General features: G+C 42.5%; 1 protein-coding gene across 5 annotated transcripts in view; it reads right to left on the bottom strand.

The window, feature by feature from the left end:
• Positions 1–15315, bottom strand: part of LOC115102614 (sterile alpha motif domain-containing protein 11-like) — a 100540-nt gene extending 85225 nt beyond the window's left edge. Inside the window, exons 1-2 of one of the 5 annotated variants that reach the window (XM_029622743.2) lie at positions 14594–15315; positions 13091–13182 (exon numbers count right to left, since the gene is read on the bottom strand). In XM_029622743.2, coding sequence (XP_029478603.1) covers positions 13091–13182; positions 14594–15059 — 558 coding nt within the window. In that variant the 5' untranslated portion in view covers positions 15060–15315. Of the gene's footprint in view, positions 1–13090; positions 13183–14314; positions 14420–14593 lie in introns of those variants that run through there. The other 4 variants (XM_029622742.2, XM_029622741.2, XM_029622745.2 and 1 more) reach the window with 4 other exon arrangements.
• Between the last annotated feature and the right edge of the window lie 323 nt (positions 15316–15638).

The following is a 15638-nucleotide window of genomic DNA, read 5'->3' as shown; positions in this document are numbered from 1 at the left end:
GTCACCATATTGTACACCTGTACAAAACATTAACATTAGACTGACCAGGTGAGTCCAGGTGAACGCTATGATCCCTTATTGATGTCACTTGTTAAATCCACTTCAATCAGTGTAGATGAAGGGGAGGAGACAGGTTAAAGGAGGAATTTTAAGCCTTTAGACAATCGAGACATGGATTGTGTATCTGTGCCATTCAGAGGTTGAATGGGCAAAACAAAAGATGTGCCTTTGAACAGGGTATGGTAGTAGCTGCCAGGCGCACTGGTTTGTTTCAAGAACTGCAACTCTGTTGTGTTTTTCATGCTCAACAGTTTCCAGTGTGTCAAGAATGGTCCACCACCACCCAGCCAACTTGACACAACTGTGGGAAGCATTGCAGTCAACATGAGCCAGCATCCCTTTGGAAAGCTTTTGACACCTTGTAGAGTCCATACCTTGACGAATTGAGGCTGTTCTGAGAGCAAAGGTGGGGGCATCTCAATATTAGGAAGGTGTCCTTAATGTTTCGTGCACTCAGTGTATAAATGCAGGCTACATTTTACATTTGAAAAGACCGTGATAAAAGTGTGTGTCTGCGTGCGCGTGGAGGGGGAATATATAATGGCAAGGCAACACTAAGTTTTTCATTGCCAGGAGATGTGAGAAAAACATTTGAGGGAAGGACAGGCATGCAACCAGGCGCGCCCCTTTCTCCGCCACATCCCTCAAACACACACCGCCCTCTCTGCCCCCACCCCACAAGCTGAGCTGAGCGGGCGGTTGCAGCCCAGTGGAGCGGTGCAGGGTGAGGGACAGGAGGGGGGAGGGGGGCAGCGCTGGGAGGTCAGTGGTAGTGCAGCCAGGCGTGCCAGCACCTCTCTTTTTCTGTCTCTCTCTCTTTCTCTCCGTGTGTGTTTGGATAGGCCCGCCAAGGAAGCCGCAGGAGAGCTTTATGGACAGGTAATGACTCCGCCATTCTCTCCCCAGACAAAAACAGAGGGAGGGTGGGTAGGAGGGAGAGGCTAACAGTGAGAGGGAGAGAGATGGAAGAACGTGCAGCAAGGTTGAGTTTTGCAGGATAAAAGGAAAAGATGCCACTTGAGAAGGCCTCATATCAGCATCAACGTCTGGAAATCATATTTTTTGTATACAAACAAATTTACCCAAACCTGTATATTCATGTGTGTTTTTCTTCTAGCATGATATCTTCCATTCAATCACACTACTCTGCCATCTGTCATTTGAAAAACACTGAGTTGAGTGAGTAACACACTCCCTCCCTCTCTCTCACACAGACACACATACACACGTGCACACACACGCACACAGTGTGTCAAGAGGCGACAGAGAAAGAGGATGATATCACTCGACCACTCTGCTATCAGATGAGGTCAGAAGTCTGCACACACACTGGAAGGAGAGAGTAGTTCCATAATTCTCTCTGCTGATAGACAGGCAGTCCACCTTATTTAGCTAACTCCCACAGTCCCACCCCAACAAATGCACAGACATTTGCACACACAAACATGCACAAACACATCAATACTAAAAGTACAACTTATTGGCAAGTTTACACATTGTGTAACACAATCCCTCCCTCTCTCACACAGACGCACACAGCATAGCCAGTGTGTGTGTGTGTGTGTGTGTGTGTGTGTGTGTGTGTGTGTGTGTGTGTGTGTGTGTGTGTGTGTGTGTGTGTGTGTGTGTGTGTGTTGTGTATTGTCTGTGTTTGTGTGAGAGAGGGAGGAATTGCGTTACAGTATGTGTAACCTTGCCAATAAGTTGTACTTTTAATATTGATTCCTAGCACTGTGGCCACCCAAAGTGCAAGACTCCTAGTAGATAAGTAAATCATTAAAGATACAGTCATTCTCTAATTTGGCCAATTCACTAAGAAACACACTAGAGTATAGAACCACGCATCGCTTCTGCCCTGAAAACAGATCCTGTGGTTGCCATGGTAGTATAGCCTCAGTGCCATGTGGGACACACACAGGGACTCACACACACTGCACACAGCAAAAGCACCTAAACACACTCAAAAAAATACATACACATGTTTGTGCATACACATGCTTGCACACACACACGCACATACACCCACACATACCAGGGTTTCCATTAAACGGCAATAGCCGGCTTTTGGCCGATAAAAAAATATTAAAGGCCGATGAATAAAATTGCCGCTGGTCAATTGCCCGGTAGAAGAAGAAAAAATCCCATTGCGAAATTATGCTTTTTAGCCAATTCGTTAATGGAAGTACCAGTCGATTAAAATATATTTGGCTGGTCATGATTATTAGTCTATTGGTTAATTAAAACATTTAGTGGAATTAAATTGGCAGGTGTTTACAGTATATTCTTTATGTATCATATTTATTACATGCGTACAGCTTACAGATACAGAGCCTTTGAGCTGAAAATCTGTCAGACAGTGCAAGACACATCACACCACTTTTCAATGACGTGGTGTGCATTTTGAAAACCTATACTTAATTGTTTAAAACCTGAACATTTGAATACATATTATGAGGCATGTCTTACCTTGCTTCAAAATAGCCTAGCCAAAATCCGACCATTTATAGTTTATATAAACTTTCTTTCATTGTCCAGTAGCCAAAAGCACAATCCTAGTCACATTTGCAACCCATGCTAGTTGCTGCATATTAGTTGCTGCATCTCGTCTTTAAAAATTCCGAACTGACATTTTCATCTCTATCACATGAAACTGATCCCATGTGTGCGGTGCCTTTTTGACAATGTTGTTTTCCGCTCATTTAATTATGGAGCGAACATTTGCGATTAGCGTACTGTCTTGTGTACATTGCTGCGCTTAGAATGTGGAAAAATTATATTTTATCAACATATTAAGCTAAACGTCCTGATCTGTTTCATCAGACTCATTGCTTTTTAACTTTTTTTTAATGTAGTCTAGGCCTACTGGTTGTATGAATTTGGAATCTATCGTCCCACAACTCTGTAAGAGTCTGTTTAGAATAGGCTATTTCTTTATTGACAAGCTGACCAATAGAATAGGTCAACTTTTTATACTATGAGGGATAGTGGATTGACATAGGCTTGTGATTTTGCTGTTCGTTAGGCTACTCATGTCTTCAAAGTGCACATCAGAACATGGTAAAAATGACCTCACATAGTTGCATCCTTGACTTGCAAATTCTGTTAATATGAATGACCATAATCAAAATGTGATTTCTGCCATTCTGAGCACTGTGGGTGGACGGTGCAGGTTACGTACCCAATGCATATGGGTCCGGTAAATGAAAATGCTGCCGGTAAAATGTCCGGCGCCACATTTTCCAAACGGAAACCCTGACACACACACATACACTGACACACACACTCTAACCCCCTGCGGAGACTGAGCTGTTGAGAGACACAGAGGCGTCAGCCCCCCAGCCCTGCTTATCCCCCTCATCACAGTGGCACTCAGCCAGTAGCAAGTCCCAACAAATAGCCACATCAACTCAGTAACCAGCTCTATGCAATATCTATAGCAATTTACTTACATTGCTACTGTACTGGTAACTTCCCGTTCACTTGTCCATAAGCAAGGCACTAATATAGATTACTCCCTTATAACTACTGACTAGTCCAGATATCAATTGAAAGTCTAATGCTATGGCTTGGCAGAGTCACACTGGGTTACAATGTTAAATATATTGAAATCAACACTAAAATCAAACAGGAAATTTGATTTTGAAAAAGGAACCTATGGTTCTTTTAGTTTTCAACCACCCCAAATGACTGGTGGTAAAATAGATTCCTAGGCAGGGATGTATATGTAATAATAGTAAGAGTAATCTCCCACAGTCCCTAACATGGAGATGTGCGTGTGTTAGTTTGTGTGTGTACATCTGCGTGCCTGTGTGCATGTGTGTGTGTGTTGTTCATTCTCTCTCTGTGGTCAGGATGCAGGAGAGGGGGAGCCCCCTGATTGGAGGAGATCTTTACGAGCCGGAGGAGGAGAGTGTAATTTCCTGCCGGCCTCCTTTGGTTCCGCTGGAATAACAGAGCGGAGGAAGCCCGGCTCTCCCGGGAGCACACACACACACACACACACACACACACACACACACACACACACACACACACACACACACACACACACACACACACACACACACAAGCTCACACACACGCTCTCTCTCTCACACACACAGTCAGCCTGCCTGGCCGAGTGGCTTAAAGGGACATACACATGCACGATTTACTACCCCTCTCTCACACATCGACCACACACACCGGAGCATGAAGAGTCTACAGAGCAGTTGAACCCAGGAGCCACGAGCAAAACATTGCTTTATTAACATGTTCTATTTTATTTATGTTCATGTCCTAATCATGAATTCAAATCGTGTCATACCTCAACACTACAACACACACAATATCATATACAAGCAGACAAACCAAACATATGTCAGACCACACACACTTTTGTCACATCTACACACACAGTGTTTCCATGCACATAGCTGTGGACGTATTACTTCATCACTCGATCACTAGTATCCTAACTCAACGTTAAGTCGGCCAGCATTACTGTTACAGGACACCACTGTTGAATGTAATCTAAGGTAGAGGCCTGCAGGTCCAGACAGAGATCATTGCGGAGCGGTCTGCATTTTTCATGCTACGGGCGAGAGCAGGCGGTCAGACAGACAATTTGGGGATGAAAATATTGCTTTGTCCCGCAGATGATTTGGAAACGGTCGTCTCCTGCTTTGTACGCGTTAGCCTATCTATTGTATTAAAATCGCATTATTCATACACTTTCATTATTCGCTGATTCCAGTTAAGTAGCCTATTACCTCTCCTCTCCTAGTTGGGAATGCGAGGTCAAAGTGCGTCTATAGGCTATTTGTGTGGTCTCAATTAAATGCATGGGCGGAGAAGCACAGTGCAGTTATATTTCCAAGGGAATGAACTCAAATATGATTAGGCAAAGGTACTACAGTGTCCATAAATAAATAATATTGTGGGCACTCAACCAACGTGAATTGTGCTGCAATCAAAACATTTGCCTATAACTGGAAAGGAAAAGGCATAACACCCGCATACCATGGTGTGCGAACGTTATGACTTTTCAATAAATATTGATTATCCATTTATTTGTCTCTGCCTGCAAACCGTGCCCACTCCTAAAAGGTAGGCTATATCCTATATGCAAAACGTAGCTCCAGAGAAAGTGTGTCAGCCCTCATCATTCTGGGTGCTTCGATTTCTGTAGCCATACCACTCCTCTAGTTAGTCGTGCGAGACCAGGTGCACGTGTGATCTCAATTAAAAAGACTAGGCTATAGCCTTCATGGGCGGAGAAGCACGGGGCAGTCATCTTTCCAAGGAAATTCACATCCTAAATATGACTAAGCTATAGTTTACTACATTGCCTAGAAATACATATTGATCAGCCATATTTGTCTGTTTGAAAATCATTCCGCTCCTAAAAAGTAGGCTATAAGTAAAATGTAGATCAAGAGAAAGTGAAAGTGTCTGCTCTTGCTCCAACTCTGCTCTCTTCAAACTAAGTCTCTGCCACACCGATAGCCTAATATAATGGGTCATGTGAGAATCTCTGGTAATTTAAACAGATACTTTGGGGTTTTGACCATGAGCATGCTAGAATATTCCCATAAACTTCCAGTCATTGCGCTAATGCTAGTTAGCATTGGCTCACGAAACTACCTCTAACTTCCTTCATACTGGACACAGAGACATAAAAAATAGTATCCAAGAGTTCATTTGACTCTGGAGAAGTAGATACATTGACTCATTTCCAAAATCCCAAAGTATCTCTTTAACCTATTTCTTAGGTTATTTTGCTCATTTTTATATTTCTTATAAGGCGCTACATTTCTGGGAACACGGCTAGCTAGCTCAAGGGCTCTGGCTACTGTTAGCCAGCTGGGTAGAAGGATGAAGTTAGAAAGTAGCGTTAAACAGAGCCTGACCTCAGCAGGAATAGTTGACTGAAATGAAGATACTATAAGTTCTCAGAACAAAATAACTAGTGAGTAGTGAGACAGACAGTGATGAGGAAGGCTACAATGCAGGAAGCAAAGGAGACACACAGCGAGAGGAAGCTAGCAGAGAGAGAGGTTAGTGGTACAGTGGTTTAAATGGGTCCCCTGAGAGAATCTGTAATCTTATCAAACACATGTTAGTCACTAGTGTACTTTAGTAGTTTACAACACAGAAAACTGCATTGCAGTGCAGCTCACATAAGATACTAAGAACATGAATATAATTGATAAGATATCATATTTCAATATAAATATAAATGTTTTCAATATTTTGGGAGAGAGGACCTGATGTGCATTTTGTGTCATTTTTAACTATAGAAAAAGTACATTTGCTATTCCCTATAGACCTGCATGAAAATGCAATCAAACAATACAGTTCTAATCTTGATCGCCAACTGGGGTTCATAGTTGACCCCATTTTTTAATATATTATTTTACCACTCATGGGTTTCAACCTGTGCCACTTTGTGCAACTTTCTGCTACTTGAATGCCAAACAGGAGGCTATCTACAATGGATTGCCTTCTGTTGTGCCACAGATGACATAAATAAGATGATACGATGTATGTGAGCTACAGGTAGACAGACCAACAGCGTGTTTTCCTGGCAGTAATTTCAGGTTTGTTAAAATCACAGCCTTCGTTCGTGACAACAATTCACAGGAACCCGCACTGCTCACCAGGCAGTAGATAGAAAACAAGAAACCATCAGACAAGCAAGCACGTCTGTGGAGAGAAGAGCCTGCCACTTCTGGCTAAGCAAACAACAGGCACGGGCAACAATGGGGTGTGCATACTGCAACGAACAATACCATTACTATAGGCTTTTGTGTCAGGTCTCAGAAGGGAAACTCATGACAAGGTTCTTGAGTCATGTCACTCTATGACTGTACATTTTTCTGTCAGTAAAAATGACATACATTTAGAAAATGAAAAGACAATTTGCAGACAAACCTAACAATATATATTGTGCCTCTGTTTAACTGCAGCAGCATCTACATATTTAGCCAACAGAGTGAAGCCAACATGCTATAACTTCAGTATACCTAGTATATCCATATCTGAAAATGAATTTGAATTTTGAATTTCCCCAAAACTCATCTACTTCTATATTCTCCGCATTTTTTTGGGCCAATGCATCCCATTTGAAATGTATTTTCTATGGACCCTATGTGGTGGTGTATATCTGTATTCTTGGCTTTGAAAAGCGTCCCAGGTTTACCTGTATCACTCAAACACCTCCGGCTTATCTAAACCGCCTTTGCCTTGCGTGCTTCGCACACTTTAATCACCAGTAGCCACGCTCAGTAGCTCGCTAAGCTTCTTACGCCCTTCCCTCAAGATTAGCGGTTGGGAACGACGACAGATGCGCTCCGTAGCGATATATTTTTTTTTTAAACACACACTGCGCACCTGTGTGAACAGATTCACCGCCGGTGAAGAACTCACTCCAAGCTGGCACACTGGCACAGACGCCATGCCTGTGACGCCTCACAGCCTGCATGGCATGATGTCGTCAGCTCAGCCAAACGGGCACCGCAGGGCAAACACAGCCCGGTGCAACAGCTAGGTGAGGGACAGCAGCAAAGGACATTAGAGCCATGACAATTAGATCAATCTAGCAAGGGGAGCCTGGCTAGTCACCCATTCATATTACTTATTAACTTTGTCTAGAATTGTCCTATTCATTCTGTGCTTCATGTAGTAATTTGAGCCAGTGTTGATGTCAATGTTGTCTTAGCATCTGTGAGGAATGACAGAATGAATTTATATTGAACAGCGTTGTAGTCCAACTAGTAATTTCCATTTTGCAGTACTTGGTGATAGTTTAACTAAATGCCAGTTGAATAAAAACCTTGTATAGACTAATTTTGACTTGAGTTTCTGTATATGACAGGCTGTCGGGAATATATGATATGAAACTATCAGGACTCATCGCCAAAGCATTGAGCATTTAAGACCAATATTCTGAATAAGTTATGTCACAAAAGGCAGATCAGAATGGATCATCGAGTATATATTGATTGCACACTCATGCAGGCACACTCCCTCTAAACCAATGGTTCCCAAACTGTGGGTCGTGAGTGGTCGGCAGGAACAAACATATAAACACAACATGTAAAGTGTTGGTCCCATGTTTCATGAACTGAAATAAAAGATCCCAGAAATGTTCCAAAAAAGCTCACAAATATTGTGCACACATTTGTATACATTGCTGTTAGTGAGCATTTCTCCTTTGCCAAGAAAATCCATCCACCTTACAGGTGTGGCATAACAAGAAGCTGATTAAACAGCATGATCATTACACAGGTGCACCTTGTGCTGGGGACAATAAAAGGCCACTCTAAAATGTGCATTTTTGTCACACAACAAAATGCCACATATCTCTCAAGTTTTGAGGGAGCGTGCAATTGGCATGCTGACTGCAGGAATGTCCATCAAAGCTTTGAGCAGAGATTGCATACGCAGCCTCCAACGTAATTTTAGTGAATTTGGCAGTACGTCCAACCGGCCTCAAAACCGCAGACCACGTGACCACTCCAGCCCAGGACCTCCACATCAGACTTCTTCACCTGGACAGCCACCTGGACAGTTGATGAAACTGTGGGTTTGCACAACCGAAGAATTTCTGCACATACTGTCAGAAACCATCTCAGGGAAGCTCATCTGCACGCACGTCGTCCTCACCAAGGTCTTGACCTGACTGCAATTCAGAGTCGTAACTGACTCCAGTTGGCAAATGCTCACTTTCGAGGGCCACTGGCACGCTGGAGAAGTGTGCTTTCACGGATGAATTCCGGTTTCTACTGTACAGATGGCAGACAGCATGTATGGTGTCGGTGGGCGAGTGGTTTGCTGATGTCAACGTTGTGAACAGAGTGTCTCATGGTGGCGGTGGGGTTATGGTATGGGTAGGCATAAGCTTCGGACAACGAACACAATTATATTTTATCGATGGCAATTTGAATGCACAGAGATATCGGGATGGGATCCTGAGGCCCATTGTCATGACAATCATCCACCATTATCACTTCATGTTTCAGCATGATAATGCATGGCCCCATATCGCAAGGATCTGTACACAATTCCTGGAAGTTGAACATTTTCCAGTTCTTACATGACCTGCATACTCATCAGACATGTCAACCATTGAGCATGATTGGGATGCTCTGGATCAACGCGTACACAAGACTTTCCAGTTCCTACCAACATCCAGCAACATTCCACAAGCCACAATGAACAGCCTGATTAATTCTATTCGAAGGAGATTTGCTGTGTTGCATGAGGCAAATGGTGGGCACACCAGATACTGACTGGTTTTCTGATCCACGCCCCTACCTTTTTTTTAAGGCATATGTGACCAACAGATGCATATCTGTATTCCCAGTCATGTTAAATCAATAGATTAGGGATTAATGACTTTATTTCAATTGACTGATTTCCTTCAATGAACTGAAACTCAGTAAAATCTCTGAAGTTGTTGCATGTTGTGCTTATATTTTTGTTCAGTATATATGTATATTTATAAACTGGGTGGTTTGAGTCCTGAATGCTGATTGCTAACTGCCGTGGTATATCAGACCGTATAGCACTGGTATGACAAAACATGTATTTTTACTGCTCTAATTACGTTGGTAACCAGTATAGCAGCAATTCGACCATGAAGGCCTGATTGATGCAGTCTCTGCTGAACAGTTGATGTTGAGATGTGTCTATTACTTGAACTCTGTGAAGCATTTATTTGGGGTGCAATCTAAGATGCAGTTAACTCTAATGAACTTATCCTCTTTAGCAGAGGTAATTCTGTGTCTTCCTTTCCTGTGGCGGTCCTCGTGAGAGCCAGTTTCATCATAGCGCTGGATGGTTTTTTGATTGCATATGAATAAACTTTCAAAGTTCTTGAAATGTTCTGGATTGACAGACCTTCATGTCTTAAAGTAATGATGGACTGTCATTTCTCTTTGCTTATTTGAGCTGTTCTTGCCATAATATGGACTTGGTCTATCACCAAATAGGGCTATCTTCTGTATACTACCCCTACTTTGTCACAACACAACTGGTTGGCTCATTAAAAAAGAAAGAAGTTCCACAAATGAACTTTTAAGAAGGCACACCTGTGAATTGAAATGTATTCAAGGTGACTACCTCATGAAGCTGGTTGAGAGAATGCCAAGAGTGTGTAAAGCAATCATCAAGGCAAAGGGTAGCTACGTTGAAGAATCTCAAATTTCTTCACACTTTTTTGGTTACTACATGATTCCATGTGTGCTATTTCATAGTTTGATGTCTTCACTATTATTCTACAATGTAGAAAATAGTACAAATAAAGAAAACCCCTTGAATGAGTAGGTATGTCTAAACATTTGACTGGTGCTGCAGATATATATACACTGCTCAAAAAAATAAAGGGAACACTTAAACAACACAATGTAACTCCAAGTCAATCACACTTCTGTGAAATCGAACTGTCCACTTAGGAAGCAACACTGATTGACAATAAATTTCACATGCTGTTGTGCAAATGGAATAGACAACAGGTGGAAATTATAGGCAATTAGCAAGACACCCCCAAAAAAGGAGTGGTTCTGCAGGTGGGGACCACAGACCACTTCTCAGTTCCTATGCTTCCTGGCTGGTGTTTTGGTCACTTCTGAATGCTGGCGGTGCATTCACTCTAGTGGTAGCATGAGACGTGGAGGAGGCCGTAGGAGGGCAACAACCCAGCAGCAGGACCGCTACTTCCGCCTTTATGCAAGGAGGAGCACTGCCAGAGCCCTGCAAAATGACCTCCAGCAGGCCACAAATGTGCATGTGTCTGCTCAAACGGTCAGAAACAGACTCCATGAGGGTGGTATGAGGGCCCGACGTCCACAGGTGGGGGTTGTGCTTACAGCCCAACACCGTGCAGGACGTTTGGCATTTGCCAGAGATCACCAAGATTGGCAAATTTGCCACTGGCGCCCTGTGCTCTTCACAGATGAAAGCAGGTTCACACTGAGCACGTGACAGACATGACAGAGTCTGGAGACGCCGTGGAGAATGTTCTGCTGCCTGCAACATCCTCCAGCATAAACCGGTTTGGCGGAGGGTCAGTCATGGTGTGGGGTGGCATTTCTTTGGGGGGCCGCACAACCCTCCATGTGCTCACCAGAGATAGCCTGACTGCCATTAGGTACCGAGATGAGATCCTCAGAACCCTTGTGAGACCATATACCTCATGTGGCTGGAGTGTGTCAGCAGTTCCTGCAAAAGAAAGGCATTGATGCTATGGACTAGCCCGCCCGTTCCCCAGACCTGAATCCAATTGAGAACATCTGGGACATCATGTCTCGCTCCATCCACCAACGCCACGTTGCACCACAGACTGTCCAGGAGTTGGCGGATGCTTTAGTCCAGGTCTGGGAGGAGATCCCTCAGGAGACCATCCGCCACCCCATCGGGAGCATGCCCAGGCGTTGTAGGGAGGTCATACAGGCACGTGGAGGCCACACACACTACTGAGCCTCATTTTGACTTGTTTTAAGGACATTACATCAAAGTCGGACCAGCCTGTAGTGTGGTTTTCCACTTTAATTTTGAGTGTGACTCCAAATTCAGACCTCCATGGGTTGATAAATTTGATTCCCATTGATAATTTTTGTGTGATTTTGTTGTCAGCACATTCAACTATGTAAAGAAAAAAGTATTTAATAAGAATATTTCATTCATTCAGATCTAGGATGTGTTATTTTTTGTATTTTTTTTTTGAGCAGTGTATATATACAGTGCCTTGCGAAAGTATTCGGCCCCCTTGAACTTTGCGACCTTTTGCCACATTTCAGGCTTCAAACATAAAGATATAAAACTGTATTTTTTTGTGAAGAATCAACAACAAGTGGGACTCAATCATGAAGTGGAACGACATTTATTGGATATTTCAAACTTTTTTAACAAATCAAAAACTGAAAAATTGGGCGTACAAAATTATTCAGCCCCCTTAAGTTAATACTTTGTAGCGCCACCTTTTGCTGCGATTACAGCTGTAAGTCGCTTGGGGTATGTCTCTATCAGTTTTGCACATCGAGAGACTGAATTTTTTTCCCATTCCTCCTTGCAAAACAGCTCAAGCTCAGTGAGGTTGGATGGAGAGCATTTGTGAACAGCAGTTTTCAGTTCTTTCCACAGATTCTCGATTGGATTCAGGTCTGGACTTTGACTTGGCCATTCTAACACCTGGATATGTTTATTTTTGAACCATTCCATTGTAGATTTTGCTTTGTGTTTTGGATCATTGTCTTGTTGGAAGACAAAAAAGGTCGCAAAGTTCAAGGGGGCCGAATACTTTCGCAAGGCACTGTATATATATATATATATATATATATATATATATATATTTTTAAGGAACTCAGTCCAACTTTCAACTTACTCTTGAAAGTGTTAATAATAGAATGCACAAGGTGCAATTTCAAAATTGGGTAGTGCATCATCCGTTTTCCTCTGGTCATGTCAGTCATTGCATACCATAGAGAGCTATTTATAACCTGTAAGAAATGTCCAGATCAACTGGCCCACGTCAGCTAATGTTTTTTAGTTCGATTTTTTTAGCCCATAGATTTTATTGTAATGTTTTAGTCACTCAAATATCACAAGAATACACATTAGACATGGCAAAATGTATGGAATTGCAAGAAAATTAGCTTTAAAACTGAAACATTTTCTCTGCACCTCATGACAAAATGTGTATAATTGCTGGAAATCATGTGTGCCCACAGAAATATATGTGGTGTGTGTATGTGGGGGCTGCTCTAGAGCGCCTTTTAACTGTCAACAAATAACTCTATTTTCATTTAATAAGAGCTTGTATCCTCTTTCCTTTTCCCTCTACTAACTTCAATAAAACAAGTTTAAAAAGAGCAATGCTGCTTACTCTGTGTCTTCAATTCAAATAAAACACAGCTGAGAGCAATCTTTTAGCCCATTCGTCAACACAGCCAATTGAGTTCAGCATGGCAACATACACATTTGAAACCAATGATGAATCAAGAAAACAGATGTAAGAATTGAAAGGCTGATGGAACCATAATCTTACCACTGGAGACGAAATTCGACACCCAGGGCAATCACAGATTGGAGGATGTACCTGTAAGATTCCTTTGGACATAAGGGTCTTCAAACTTTTCCCTGAAAGAGAGAGAGAGAGAGAGAGAGAGAATAAGCAATGAGAAATAAAAGACTGTTATCAGAGTCTACACCTGAAATGCACACAAAGGGAAATAGAAAAACTTTTATTTTTTATTTTTATTGTGCAACACTAAACTTGGGTCATTGTTGAATGATCACAACTCCAAAGGCAAAACATGACATAAACATTACTTTTGGAATTGCCAGCTTGTCAAACCAAATGACCTTATTAGTTTTACTGATGAGTTCTAGTTGAGCCCCGTGTGGTAAGATAGGTCTACATATGTATACATAGGCTAGTGTCACTGTATCTAAAGTCAGATATGAAACTATCCATTATTGGGCTCATATCATTTTTACACCCTCTTCCAACAGAACTTGGGGCAATGCGTGTCAATTCCGTATGAGTAACCTCGGGTAAGGTGGGGTTCAAAAACAATTGTGTGTGCAGCCAGCGCAATAACACATAATTAGTCAAAATAGGCCCATAATAATTAAACAGCTATAGCATTCATTATTCGTATTATAAATAATTTCATAAACATCTACTGATAACCATCTTTTGCCTGAGCCACTGTAAAACTTTTCAAACCAAAATAGTAGCCAACTAATAACATCAAACATGTCATAGACCTACTCATTTGAGTGTCCCGGATTTTAGTTGACTATGTTACGTCTACCCCTGAGTCCAGGTTAATATTTTGGATAGTTGCAACTCATCCATAATCAACCTGAAATAACCAAAAAGGTCAGGTATAGGCTTCAACTTCGAGTAGAGTAGCCTAAAAATCATTAAATTCCCTGCATTCAACAGCATTCTATTATATTGAGGCAGCGACACCCTTTTCATTTACTATGATACGTCTACCACTGGGACTAGGTTGATATCTCGGATAGTTGCAAATCAACCATAATCCACCTGAAATAACCAAAAGAGTATGGAATAGGGTACAACTTCTAGTAGCCTAAAATAATTTAATTCCCTGCCAACATCATTCTATTCTGTTGAGCTGTCAACTGCCTTTTCGCCTGCTGTTACACTCAACACTCAACAGAATGATACCCCCCAACGTCCACCAACTGTCATATAATGTTTTAACATTACTGAACCCTAAATATGAAAGTTTTTCACCTTAGTCCACGACTCCTGACGCCCCGTTTTGAGAATGGTCGCTGCCTGTGAAGATACAGCGATGTATGCGCCTTTTCTCATCTCTCCTTACGCACGGTAGTTGGTGTATATTGCTGAGTATAACCCTTTAACTACAAAACGCAGAACCAACCCATGGAAACAGAATTTCCACTCACCAAAACAATGACAAAAACCTTCAATTAGGTATCACCCTTTAAAATAAATATAGGCCTACTGTAAAAAAATCACAATTTAAATATGATATTTGCTGTTGCCTACCTTTGTGCCTTATACTTCGTTTCCAATCTTTGGCGGTCTCCCTTCCACTGACAAACTGGAACTCATTCGGGGTGAGCCACTCGCCCCGGTATTTGATTGAGGGTCCCTTACTACCCTGGCACAGTTTGTTAATGTATAGCAAAGCCTTGTTCTCCCCGCATTCCACCTCGATGCATGGTTCCCCGTTGTCAAAAAATGGCTGAAAGTCGGGGATTGAAGAAAACCTCTCCAGCATTAAGTCGTCCGGGTGATGGTGAAGGTGCTGCTGCTGGTGATGGTGATGCAGCGCCGAGTCGCGGAGCCCCAAATACGCACGGTGGTGGGCGAATAAATGGTCGTATTGCGGTGGATGCGGGGTCACCACGGGGATAGTGGTGGCATTTAAAGGAGCCAGGTATTCGCTCTGGTTGAAGGCAGCCAATGCCATATCGTCCCCATCCAGTCTCTCCTTTTTGATGGCAGGCATGTTACTGGGAGCGAAGCGCCGGTAACAAGTGATTAACAGCTAGTCTGACCCAACTTGTGTGTCCTTTTTTCGGAGTTGGTCAGTCGCCCCAATCTTGAAGAAGCGCCACTTTGCTTTACGCAGGGCTCCGGTGTTGCTCTGTGACAGTGGTCTGTTGAACTTCCCCGAGAGATTGCCATTCACTAGTTAACAGCTCTTTTAGCCGCGGCGCTCTCATCCGCCACACTCACAGCGCCACTCGCATGGGGTTCTCGCAGTGCTCCTGCCTACCACACTTAATCGGACTCGCGCCACTAATACCTGACATGTTGGAGTGACCAGTCCTTAGCCGTGGACATCACATTATGTCGTTATCCACAATGATCATTGACACATTCCCATGTGCTCTTCAGTTTATTTTATTTTTTAAACAGTATTGTTATGATGTTGGTATCTCTTATTTTAACTTCCTTTATTTATTCATGTTTACAGTTACTGTTGTCCTCCGTGCCTTCCAATGGGCTGATATTACGCAAAACTTTCTACTTGAATTAATAGCCTGAACAACACAGGCAATAATGTATTGTATTGTTTATTAGC

This window comes from Oncorhynchus nerka, linkage group LG20 (genome assembly GCF_034236695.1).
Source record: "Oncorhynchus nerka isolate Pitt River linkage group LG20, Oner_Uvic_2.0, whole genome shotgun sequence".
Taxonomy (NCBI): domain Eukaryota; kingdom Metazoa; phylum Chordata; class Actinopteri; order Salmoniformes; family Salmonidae; genus Oncorhynchus; species Oncorhynchus nerka.
The sequence above is the reverse complement of the archived record's forward strand: the minus strand, read 5'-3'. Positions and strand labels throughout refer to the sequence as shown.